This window comes from Chelonia mydas, chromosome 10 (assembly GCF_015237465.2).
Source record: "Chelonia mydas isolate rCheMyd1 chromosome 10, rCheMyd1.pri.v2, whole genome shotgun sequence".
Lineage (NCBI taxonomy): Eukaryota > Metazoa > Chordata > Testudines > Cheloniidae > Chelonia > Chelonia mydas.
The window spans coordinates 12659400-12671903 of NC_051250.2; the positions used below are offsets into that span (position 1 = coordinate 12659400).

The 12504-nt window shown below is 51.2% G+C and overlaps 1 protein-coding gene across 9 annotated transcripts in view; it reads left to right on the forward strand.

The window, feature by feature from the left end:
* Window positions 1–12504, forward strand: part of MICALL2 (MICAL like 2) — a 34028-nt gene that overhangs the window by 16550 nt on the left and 4974 nt on the right. For 2 of the 9 annotated variants that reach the window (XM_027827715.3, XM_043523907.1), the window contains exons 4-13: window positions 996–1183; window positions 2314–2435; window positions 3101–3745; window positions 4010–4206; window positions 5457–5535; window positions 5923–6053; window positions 7662–7799; window positions 11124–11188; window positions 11604–11727; window positions 12375–12465. In XM_027827715.3, coding sequence (XP_027683516.2) covers window positions 996–1183; window positions 2314–2435; window positions 3101–3745; window positions 4010–4206; window positions 5457–5535; window positions 5923–6053; window positions 7662–7799; window positions 11124–11188; window positions 11604–11727; window positions 12375–12465 — 1780 coding nt within the window. Of the gene's footprint in view, window positions 1–995; window positions 1184–2313; window positions 2436–2588; window positions 2658–3100; window positions 3746–3985; window positions 4207–5456; window positions 5536–5922; window positions 6054–7661; window positions 7800–11123; window positions 11189–11603; window positions 11728–12374; window positions 12466–12504 lie in introns of all 9 variants that reach the window. The other 7 variants (XM_037911036.2, XM_043523906.1, XM_043523910.1 and 4 more) reach the window with 6 other exon arrangements.

Below are 12504 nucleotides of genomic sequence, written 5' to 3' on the forward strand. Positions count from 1 at the left end.
CAGAGAGCGTGAAGAACTATATGGTTCAAAAAGGGGTGGGAGTGTGGAGGGAAAAGAACACACTCGCAGGATGGCCTAAATGGCTGAGCAGCCCTACCACTTGGAGTCAGGCTTTGTCATAACCAAACTGGAAAGCTAACTTAGCCCTGCCCCTCCTGGGGGCTGTCCTGCAGTTGTTCCCTCTTCCTGATTGGAGTTCTGGGGGCGTTTGGCCGTTCTCTTTTCCCCTCCCTGCTTATTGCAGCCTTAGGGAGTCCTTCCCACCCCCAAACAAGGAAGAGAGAGAGGAAATCGCTCATATCTAGCGAATGCATCCCAAGTCTTTGAGTATTAAATCCTGTTTGTTTCTGCTTAGTGGCTCCCGTGGTGCCTCCCAGTTCCGGTCACGCTGTCATGGAAAAGCCTATTGACTTTAGGAGGAAGGCTGGGCTAGTGATTAGAGGCCTACCCTAGCACTTGTGAGATCCCGGTTCAAGTCTCTGCTCTGCCACAGACTTCCTGTGTGACCATGGGCAGGTCACTCAGCCTGTCTGGGCCTCAGTTCCCCATCTGTACAATGGGGATAACAGCACTGCCTTACCTCACAGGGGAAATGCATTAAAGATTGTGAGGCACTCAGATATTTTGGTAATGGGGGTTCTATAAGCACCCAAGATAGATATGCTGAAGGCCACTAACTTGCCCAGCCTGGGGGAGAGGTGTTTTTTACATTCCCTCCATCAAATTTCCCAAGAGAAATGGCCCTTTAAGAAAGTCCCAGCAGCTTCCAAGACGGAGAGGATCAGCAGCTACCGCTGCCGGATGCACCTCCTTCTCTGTTAACTCACTTGTTGCATCTTGCCCCAAATTCAGGTGCAAGCTTGTGGAGAAGCCCAGGTTTCCCTGTGTTTATATAGTACCTAGTGGGGCCTGCTGGGGACCTTCAGACATTACTGTAATACAGATCACTTCCAGGCCTATGTTTCTGGCTTATGCTCCCTTGTCCTTTCTGCCAGTTGGAGGCCTGTCTGGAATCAAGCGTCCCACTTCTGAATCGAGCGAGGAGCCACCTGGGAAAAAGGCCATTTCGGAACCTATCAAGCGGACTCCAGTAAGTTCACCGGCACCTCCACCACCTGCAGCCAAGATAAACCCAGCACGTCCAGGGCAGGATCTGCCAAAGGAAAATCCTCCAGTGACATCGGTAAGGAAACAGGATTCTCCTACTCTGAACCGGCTGGTAAGCGTTGGAGACACTCATGACAGGCTAGAAGTCCTCAGCCAGCTGGGGATTGAGTCCTGACCCACTGTTTATGATCCACCAACTCTCCCATTATGGGATTAAACCTGGAGGCCCTACTTACCACTGGTGAGAGGGCATCTGCATGGTTACCAACAAGCTCATGTTCAATCAGATGGCAATTGGACTTGGGCCTCTCCTTGCTTGTCTAGTGGCTATGCCACCCAACTGATAGATCCAGGCTCTGTACCCTGAGTTAGATACTCTTTGTGCTGGTGATTAAATTCAGCCCTGCTGCTGACTCTCTCCCCATTTGGGATCAACGCCAGACTTAGCTGACCTGGATTAGCCCAGCGAGGGGTGTGTGCTGCCTGGTGGCAAGAAGGGGGAGCATAAAATCTCTTAACAATGATGTGTTTCTGCCCTTAGGGTAATGCTGTATGTCCTAATACGTTAATTTGTACCGAGAGTCCAGGGTAGTGACACATGCTACCGTCTATACAAGAGCAAACTTGGTGGGGTATCTAGAGGCTTGCCACAATGATGCCAAGCCCTAGAATGTGGTGATATAGACCCTAATCATGTGCAGCATTGCAACAGGTCTGCTAGTGACAGAGATTTATAACACCAAAGAGAGCGAGAATCCACCTCCTCTTATCTTTTAACAGAAGAAGCAAAACATGGCAATAACCAAGTTCTCCACGGTGCACCCGGTCCTTGGTGTTGCTGGTGAGATTGTCAGCAAGGATCCTGATTAGTCCTGGTTGTGGTGGTGGGTTTGTTAAATGGTATTAGCACCTCTAGGAACTTAACTGGACCACTTATATCGTTTTAGATTTGCCACCAAATAGTGTTCAGATGGCAGTGGCTTCTGGCTGCTGTCAACCGGGGCTGGATTTGTTCCAGGGACCTTGTGCTAAAAGGCTCCTTCTCCCATTGCCGGGCCCCTGAGCCATCCAGTCCCCCCTATAGATAATTTTTTTCCAATTTGCTTGCTGCTGTTGAATGGTCCAGTTTAGACGAGACTGCTTGGCATGTTTTCAGCTTCGTACTGGGCTGATGGCTGTCGCTGCTGCTGTTTTCTCTCTCCCCAGAAGAGGATCCTGGTAGACAGTGGTAATCTTCGTAGCAGCAGCTGTGCCATCTGTGGGAATCACGTGCACCTGGTTCAGCGACACTTGGTCGATGGGAAGCTCTATCATAGGAACTGCTTCAGGTAGAGATCCAGGGGCGGGGAGGCAGGGTCCACGCCCAGTGAAGGGTCAGCCTGGCCTCTTTCTGGACAGAGAGCCTCCCACAGCTGCTGTGTAGTTCTTCCCTTTGCCCAGCTGCCTGTTAACCTCGGCGACTTGCTGTGTTTCACCTACAGTGAACTTCTGGAGACTAGGATGGCTGCTTCTTGGACAATAGAAAGGCTCTTCAGAGCCGGCTTGGTGGGGTATGCCTGACTTGCAGCATTAGGGAACGTACACTGCTCCTTGTTCAGATGTTACTGACAGCCTCCTCTTGGGGCCTAGGTTATGACACTGATGTGGTAAAACCATCCATGTCCAGGGGAAGCCCATTGCACTGGCTCACTGTCATTTGTGCCTCTGACAGGTGGTGATCCGAGTAGGTCACTCGTATTGGTGTTTATGGGTGTGTATTGCAGCGTGGCATATGGGGGCAGCATGGCACTCACGCTGCTCCCTTTGGTAGCAGTCTGGCTTTTACGGGGAGCTCCTTGCACTGATGGCCCTTCCCAGTCCTGTGTGTCCATGTCTCCCCTGTGTTGGCTGTAATGTTGTCCCTGCAGTTGGCTGCTGAGTTCATCTTGGTGGCACCCAATTCTCTGGAGAACGTTTCCTAATAGTTTGGGGGTTTTTTTGCGACTGTCCATAGGTGCAAACAGTGTTCCAACACTCTACAGTCTGGGGCCTACAAAACCGGGACCGAACCTGGTACTTACATCTGTACCAGCCACCAACAGCCAACCAGTCTCTGGAATTCCGGACCACGTAGCATAGAGAACAAACCTACCGTGACCTCAGGAGATCCCCAGAAGGTATTGGTGAAATCAAGTCAGTTAAACAAAGGCACCAGTTCCACCTCCGATTCCCCCAGCTCCACCGTGCCATCCAGGTCACCTGCTGGCAGCAGTTCTAGCTCTGGTCCCAAAAGCCTAAATGCTCCATGGTCCTCGTCAGCGGGGAATAAATCAGATTGCCGTGAAGATACCACTTCACCTTCTTGGACAGCATCAGGAGCAAAAACGCAGCAAGCCCGAAAGAAGTTCTTCGAGTCCAGTGGGGGTACTTCAGAGTCTTCGACTGCCAAATCACCGGCTACTAAAGATCAAGGCCTTCCTCCTCTTCCCTCTCAGGCAGCTAGTAAAACCACCTCTGGCATACGCTTTTCGGGGGCAAACTCAGGCGGCACTGAGAAGGATAAAGCACGTCAACATCTCACGCTGGCTCTTCCTGGATCAAATGCCCCTGCAAACAGGCCAGGAGGGATCCGTTCCAGTGGTTCCCCGCTGCCCAGCAGGTAAGAACCTCTGTCTTTCAATCATCTATTCCTGTGAAGGAGGGGAGGCTGGGAGAAACAATGGGAGTAGCTAGAACAGGTCTCTTTCCATCTTCCCTTTCATCAACTGTGCGGGGCACATGGGCGACAGTCTATTTTTAGGACCCTCAGAGGATCTTTGGAATGGAGGCCAGTAAAGATGACTTTCTCTGTAAAGGCTCACAAGACTCTTCTTGTTTGCTCTCTTGTTTGCTTTGGCAGCTTTTCTCCCACTGTCTCCCCCAGGCAGAGTCCTGATCACAAAATACAGGCCAACAAACCAGGCCATACAAAAAAACCAGAGCATGCGGTCATTGAACCTTCATCCAAAAGTCCAGGAAACAAGGTAGGAGTTTGGGCTGCCACGCAGAATGGAGAGAAGGGCCCGGCCACCCTCAGACCTGCCGACACAGGGCGTAAGCCTGACTGGAAGGACACCAGAGGTGAGAGCGACTTGTTACACGGTTCTGGGGGCTAGGTTATGGTGTTACACATGTTGTGAATTTCCCCTCTTACCAGAAGTGTGGCTCCTGGGCTCTGCTCTCTGAGATCGAGACAAGAAGTGGACCACCAAGCCTGGCGCTTTCATCTGTACCCGTCACCAACGCACACTCAGCTGTCTGAGCTCTGGGACAGCTAGCACAACATGGATCCATCTGCCCCGGGAGAACAGTATCTGTGGTGTCCCTTTGGGGCAAGCCTGTGGAGCAGTCTCACTCATTGAGGAGTCATGTAATAGAATATCAGGGTTGGAAGGGACCTCAGGAGGTCATCTAGTCCAACCCCCTGCTCAAAGCAGGACCAATCCCCAATTTTTGCCCCAGATCCCTAAATGGCCCCCTCAAGGATTGAACTCGCATCCCTGGGTTTAGCAGGCTAATGCTCAAACCACTGAGCTATCCCTCCACCCCCGTCTTGGGGTGTCTTGGGGTTTGAAGTGTCCTAGCAGTCCTACTACACTGGCTTGTGATTTTGTGAGATCTCACTAGTTAGTTGGGCACAGGAGACCTCCCAGGAACCCTTGGGGTGATTTTGCGGTCTAGAAGGTGGCACTCGGTCCTCCGAGTCAGTATTGAACCAGCAACTCAGCATGGTGTCTTAAGCCCAGTTCTGCTGCAGGTGTCGTTCTCTGGATGAAACATAAAATTGATATCCTGACCCCTTATGATTGTATGTTTCTCTTTGGAAGAGTTACCTGTATTTTGAGCCTTGTCCTGAGTAATTATATGCCACCTACATATAGTTTCCCCTGAAGTTTCAAGTGAGATACCATATTTTACACATCTTGCTTTAAGTGGTCGGTTTTGCATTACTGTAGACTGTTAAACAGCTGCCCCAGTTAATCTCCTGTGTGGCTGCATTTCTGCATGGATAAAGAGGTTTCTGTATAGGTTTTGAAGTGCTTTGGGATCCTAGGTGCTATATATGTTGTACAGGTTATTTCTCACCTGTGGGGCATGGGCAGCTGGCGTAGAATGAAGTAGGAACAAGAGCACCAATCTGTTCTCCAATTGTGTGGTCTTGTCCTGGGCTCATTTAATCGAAGTAGCCAGCTCAGGGGTTATCATGACCTAAGATCCACAAGGAGCTTGGAATTCCCTTATTCTGGGTCTGCAAAGGGAGGGATCTGGATTGTAGCAGATCAGCTGGTTGGGTCAATTGTAGGTTTCTTTACTTGCTGTTTCTCTTCCAGTAGGAGGAGTGAATGCCAATGAAGATAAGTCTGAGAACCCAGCTTCCTGGCGATCCATATTGAAGCCAGTGGCCAACAAGTGAGTGTCCCAGAGCCATCGGTTTTCAGTGGTGAGCGAATGAGAGTGTGTGAATGTCTTAGCTCCGCTGTGCAGTCGGAAACCTGCATGCATGAGGGACCCGAACTCTGGCATTAAACTCTTCTGTTTTTAAATCCTTACTGTGACAGAGTGAGGGAATTAGTGGGAAGAGCTGCTTGGCTTTTGCTTTTATGGGCAGTGCTGAGGGGAAGGAGATCTTCTTCCAGCTCACTGCACCTGGAATGGGTGAATCTTCCGTCTTACTGCTTTGAGGGACCTGGGCCCTGTTTCTGTTGGAAGATCACAGACGGTGGAGTCAGGAGCTTTGCTGAAGACCGAATCCCAGCAGATATACGACTTTCTAAGTTGTATCTTTCTCCCTTGCAGAGACTCCAATCAGGGTGTTCCTAAGAAACCTGTGGACAGCTCCAAGGTGACGAACAACATAGCCCTGAGCCCAGCACAGGGGAAGGAGAAATCACCTTCATCCATTGCCACGCCAACATATAAGGACACTGGTAAGATGGGTTATAAACGTAGTACGGAGGGAGCTTTGCCCACCTTTTCTCCAGCCGTCCAGGGCAGTGGCAGGATGGGTTGGGATACACAGCCAGAGTGTGGGATACCAGAAATACAAGGGGAGAATTCAGTTCTTGGCTTCCCTTCCTCCACCCCAGGCTGGCTCCCAGTCTTCACTTGGCAGGATCAGCCTCAACTGAGGAAGAGGAGCCGGTCTTCATGTAATCTCTCTCGCTCCTAGCTGGGTGGGAGGCAAGGTTTTGGCTACTGTCTAGTTGTATAATTGTGTGCATGGGAAGATGAGGCCACTTGGCCACAGTCGTCCTCCCTTCATGGTCCCATGGCTTCTTTCATGCTCTGGTGTGTCTTTGCTGTGGGTGGTGGGTTTTAATCCGTTTCCGTGGGGGTTATGCCCTTTTCTTTGGAATCACTTTCATGTTGGCCCTAGCGTCCGGGGTTGTAATGCCCTGACTATCTGCAGCCATGGCGCTGGTGAGAGACGATAGTGCAAGGAGCTGGGGCCTGGCAGCAGTTTACAGTAAACCCTCTAGTGCTCTGAAGGAGACTCTCCCAGTGGTGCTGGGATTTACCCTTCAGTCCTCAAGAGCCAGGATCCATCCCTTTCTTTTCCCCTGCTGCACTGTTACTTTTTTCTCCCCTTCCCCATCTTGCTGTCCCTGGGACTGAAAAAATGGAGGAATGCATGGAAAAACATGAGACCAGGAGGTATGGACGCCTTAGAAATGTGGGTGCTGCTTAAAGTCCACCCGGGGAGAGAAGACAGCTACCAAAACGCCCGCCCGTCCGCAAGGAATTGAATCGCAGGCACCGTTCTGTGGCTGGTGTGTGAGACTAGCACTCCTAGCTGTTGTCACAGTCAGCACAATGGAGTAGGAAAGGGTGCCCCGTATTGCTGGGAGCTCACTGATCGCTTGCTAGCCCATTCCCTACACCATCGGCCGGGACAGTTTTGACTTGCCATGTCTCCCCCTGCAAGTTCCAGGAAAGGGCATTAGTCATCCGAATTTGTGATTGATTAGTTGCCGTCTCCGTCTCCACCCTTTGCACGTGCCAAGGGATCTGGCTTCTTAGTTGGGGGCGGGTGTTCAAATGTGTCCTGGCTTTTTTTGAAGCGTGTGCTGGGGTGGGGTAGAAGATGGAACGCTTGCGGCCAGTGACGCTGTGGGTTTGTCTTGATTGCAATTGAAGACGTGGTTGTTGACGTGCCCATCAGTGCAGCGTCTGGGACATTATTACATCTACCGTTATTCCGAAGCAAACAGTGGGTGTGCACAGCAGAGGAGCCCGACACTGCTTTGTGGGGATCCAGCTGTTGGGGAGAAAAGTTCTATTGTAGAACTGTATGTATCATGGAAACTAGATGGAGGGTAGTTCAGGGGTCTGTAGCTCTTCAGATTGTGAAGCGTGTATCCAGTACTGCTGTTGATCTGGGATGACATTAGAGCTAAGAGCAGAGGAGGGGATTACCAGTAGGGTTTAGTTGGAGGTTAGAGATGGGGATTGACAGGGACTGGCTCATTTTGCTGGGGGAGGGTTGAAGCCTGGTGCATTTCACACCCAAACCGGGTCTGTGCTTTTTAATTTAGTTCTATCTGCTGCGCTGCCTCAAAAGAAGAAACTGATCCCTGACAAGGATCTTCTCAGTGACGGGCGAAAATGGGGAGAGCCTCCTGTCCCTGCCAAGGAGAAGGAGTCAAGCCAGTCAAAGCGGGTGTCTGCTCCAGGTAAGAGCCCTTCTCAAGAAAGCCGTTTTCTCCTCTGGGCAGCCTGTCAGCAATGCTTGCGAGTGAGATACTAATTCCCTGCTGTGTCCAGAGCTCTCTGCTGTCAAGCCTGCCTCCATAGCCTTGTCTTCGCTAGGAAAAAAGCCGTCTCTCTAATGTGTTAGGGAACACAAGCTAGCTAACGTGTTCGAATCTTTTAGCCTATGGTAGCTGGTTGAGGGAAACCCCGGCTCAAGGGCTGACCTCGCTAGCTATCATGCATTAAAACTACAACTGCCCTGTCTTCATTAGGCTCTTAACATATGTCCGCTAGCACCTGTTTAACATACTATTTTTGTCCAGTGTACATGGGCTCACCTGTTTCAGCTTTCATGTCTAGACACACCTTGGTGGCCACTACTCCCACTTCCCAAACCCATTCCTCCCACTTACCGACACGATGCATTTCAGACGCAGAGGTTAAAGCCAGAAAGGACCACCAGATCATCTAGTCTGACCTGCACATCACAGGCCACTAAAGCCCTCCCATTGAGCCCAATAACCTGAACTGGTCATGCTTCTTCTCCAGGAGATGGCCTTCTGAGCTTACAGAGACTCCGATGATGAATAGCGGCCTTTCAATAGCGTACTGACCAGTCTCCGAGATGGCATTGCATAGGCCAATCTACAGGCCTCTGCTCCGGCCAGTTTCTGTATTGTCCTTTCGAAAAGGCAGATGGCATTTTCCTGTACCACCACCTGCCGCGCTCCTTTTGCATTGTCCTGAGCTATGAATTAGGGAAGAGGTTAAAACCTCCTTTCTAGAGGCTAGATAAAGAGTCCCTTTAGAGCTTCCAAATCGCTTGGTACAGAGAGAGCTGATTGGTCACAAATGCTAACTTTATTACCCCTTCGTTAACCGTGTCTGTCTATCCCAGTATTCTAGGTCTCCATTCTGTGGTTGATACTAGATAACTCTCTCCTTTGTTGTAGGTAATGTTTTCTCTTATGATTAGAACATGGGGCTAAGAGTCAGAATTCCTGGGTTCTGTTTCCAGCGTTGCCACTAACTCTCTGTGGGCAGTCATTTAACTTGCCTCTGCCTCAGTCTCCCTGTCTGTAACATGGACATAAACCTTGCATCACAGTCAGACTGTGACCCTGAATGAATGTGCTTTGGGATCCTGGGATGGAAGTTTTGCCTCCAGCATGTACAGTACTATTAGATAGCCAAGCTAATCGGATGCTGTGTCTTCCTGTGACCTGCTGCATGCACTGGCTCCTCTGGCTCCAAGCCCATAGGCAGAGGTGATTTTGTGGGGCTCTCCACCCTAATGGGAGGCGCTGCAGAGGCTGCACCAAGGGGGCTGCTTGGGAGATGTTTTTCTCGCTAAGCTAGGTCACCTCGTTTGTGGAGCGCCACCGGCAGGCTGCCCACGGCAGGACATTCCCCACAGGAGGAACCTTCATAAAGGGGTGAGTGCCAGGCAGTGCACGGGGCCGGGCCCAGAAGGGAAAACCACCTGACGCAAGGCCGTGTCAGAATGCTGCTCCAGAGTGAGCAGTGGTGCAGAGACAGCAGAGGGTCAGTTACCACCTCCTTCCCCCCTGACTCCGAAGAAGCAGTAGAACCAGGAAACCCACGCCACTGAGGGTCGGGCTGGGCTGAGAGCTGCCCTCGAGCTCCTCCCTAGCTTGTGGTCTCAGGCCTGTGTGTTGGGGCTCCAGTAACGGGCTCTGTGATTGCTCTTCGGGGGCCTCCCTAGGCTATTTTATTGGGTCTCTTCTGTCAGTCTCTTTGTGCATTTGCCAGTCTCGCACTCCTCCCCCGCTCGTGGGCAGGAGGTTTTTTTATAGGTCGCTCTGTCTTTCCACCCGCTTGTGCATGCGCTGTCTGGTTAGGTGTTTAGGTGTCCCCCAGCACCACAGCGCGTGAGGGCGGAGATGGCAACTAATCAATCACAAACAAATTCGGATGACTACCGCCCTTTCCTGGAACTTGCAGGGGGAGACATGGCAAGTCAAAACTGTCCCTGCCGATGGTGTAGGGAATGGGCTAGCAAGCGATCGGTGAGCTCCCAGCAGTACGGGGCACCCTTTCCTACTCCATTGTGCTGACTGTGACAATAGCTAGGAGTGCTAGTCTCACACACCAGCCACAGAACGGTGCCTGCGATTCAATTCCCTGCGGACGGGCGGGTGTTTTGGTAGCTGTCTTCTCTCCTCGGGTGGATTTTAAGCAGCACCCACATTTCTAAGGCGTCCATGCCTCCTGGTCTCATGTGTTCCATGCAAACCCACCCCACCCCCCCGCCACCCACATTGGGGAGGAGTGTCAGAGCGAGGTCTACAGACTTGGGCTTGTGCTACAAATAGCTCTGTCGATGTTCAGGCCCTGGCTGGTGCCTAGGCTCTGAGGCCCAGCGAGGAGAGTGGTTGGGTGGAGGGAGGGAGAGGGCCCAAGTCTGTAAATCCAGGCTTGGTGTCTTGCTGTGAAAACACACTCCAATGACTAATCCGAGGTCATGCAACAAATTGAACCCAGGTCTCCTGATGACCAGGTTAATGCCCTAACCACTGGGCCATCTATCCCATCCTGGTCTCTGCTGCACCTTCCTTGTGAGTGCACTGATCCGAGCTTTGCTTTCTTTGCTAAAGGCCAGTAAGATGGGTACAGTGGCACTTGCATGGCGAGAGTCCAATATTTCTGACCAGCCCTTTGTTAATTCTTTGTCACTGTAAATATTCTGGGAACTATACAAGGCTGAGGGAAAATTTGTTTCGGTTTTGCTCAGAACTGAGCTTGGCACTCATTCCAGTGCAGGGCTTTTATAACCCCCCACTCCGGGCCAGGGCTGTCCTGGGCCCCTTTAGAGCCACGTCAGGTTTAGCTCCGGAGGACTGGGTGTCTACTGGCTACCGAGGGAGTGTGCTGCAGCGTACGATGATTTGACGGACTGAGAGCAGGGAATTAGTAGAGGGCTCGTGGATTCCAGCGTAGAGAAACGGCCGATCCCAGTAGGGTATGGACAGTAGCAAGAAGCGGCTTGTTGCACTGTGCTGGCTGAAGTGTGTGTGTGTCGTCGCTGCCCTCTGTTGGATGGAACTGGATCTGCTCCTGTCTCGGATCGTCTGTAGCTGTTTGCAGCATTGCTATAGCTGTGTTGATCCCAGGATAAGAGACGCAAGGTAGGTGAGTTAATATCTTTTACTGGACAGACAGAAGTGAGTCCAATAAAAGGTATTATCTCACCTACCTTGTCTCTCTCTGACTATCAAATCACCTAGTGGCTGCTCTACAGAGGTGATATCGTGTGTCTGTGTTTGTGTTTTTTTAATTTCTAGTTAAACCACCAGCTCCAAAAATCTTCCAGACCCTTATGAGCAATGAAGTGGCATCCCCGACCAAGGTATGGTGGAGTGGCAAAACAAGGCTATCATAATGATCCTTCCCCAGAGACTGCCCTTATGGTTCAGTTCAGTCTGGGGCCCCCTCCTTTCCATTGCTGATCTTACGGCTGAGATCTTCTTGCACTGGCTGGGTTATAGATGAGGTGAAGGGGCTGCATCATGACTGGTAGATGCTACTGCTGGTGATGGCTGTGCCATGCTGATCTATGTGACTTCTTAGCATGGCCCATTGTGTTGCCAATTACCAGCTCCACATCTTCTCTGACTTTGGTGCCTCCAGGATGTGGTCCCAGGGGGAGATGGTCCATTCCAGCCTGTCTCCTTTTGTTGTTTCCCAGCTCCACCCAGGCTGATGGGTGGCATGCGGGAAGCAGGTAGTATTAGTTTCTAGCCTCCTGTGACTTTGTCCCTCAGCTCCAAGAAGACTACATCCCTGAGGAAGAAATCCAGGAGAAGGTGCGAGAGATCGAAAAGCAGCTGGATGAGCTGGAGCTCAAGGGAGTTGATATGGAGAAGCATCTGCGTGACTGTGAGGGAGGTAAGGGAGGCCAGAGGGACCATCTCAGCTAGAGTTGGGAGGAATGAGTCTAGAGTCCCATGGTCAGTGTCCTATCTACAGATGCATTTGGGCTGGTGGCTTTGATCCTAGTAGCTCAAGCAGTGTGTAGGACCCTTGAGATGGCTTAAATGTAAGGCCAGATAAAACCCTGGGATGAAGAAATTCCAACTGGCTCTGTCCATTTCCTGGCACGCTGTTCCAGGAACTCACTGCTCTATTGCCAAGTAACCGAAGGTCAGTGAAGTTCAGGAACTGAAAGGCTGCTCCTGACCTGTCTTAGGGAATCCAGATTGGACTGTCTGTCATGGACTTTGCCCAGGGCCGTCCCTGTTGTCAGAATACTTGATAAGCTTGTTCAGTTTGGCACAGAGGGGTAGATTGCATGGAAGGTGAAGTGAGCAGCCTATGAGGAGAGTTCTTGGCCAGTTTACTTGCATCTGCCCGTGATGCTCACTGTCCATAGCTTGAGTAACAGGAGCAATCTGTGATGGGAACAATACATAATCAACTATCTGAGGCTGCTTGTGACTAGCGTAGGTTATCTGGAGCTGTCCTAGGTGGACGGTCACTGATGACTCTTGTAGTCAGTGCATTGGGAGTGGACGTACTGTTTGTCTCTTCTGCAGACGATTCAGAGGATGCTCTCATGGTGGATTGGTTCAAACTGATCCACGAGAAACAGCTGCTGCTGAGACTGGAGTCAGAGCTGATGTACAAGTGAGTACAACCAGAAAGCCAGGCAGTCTGCCCTGCCCA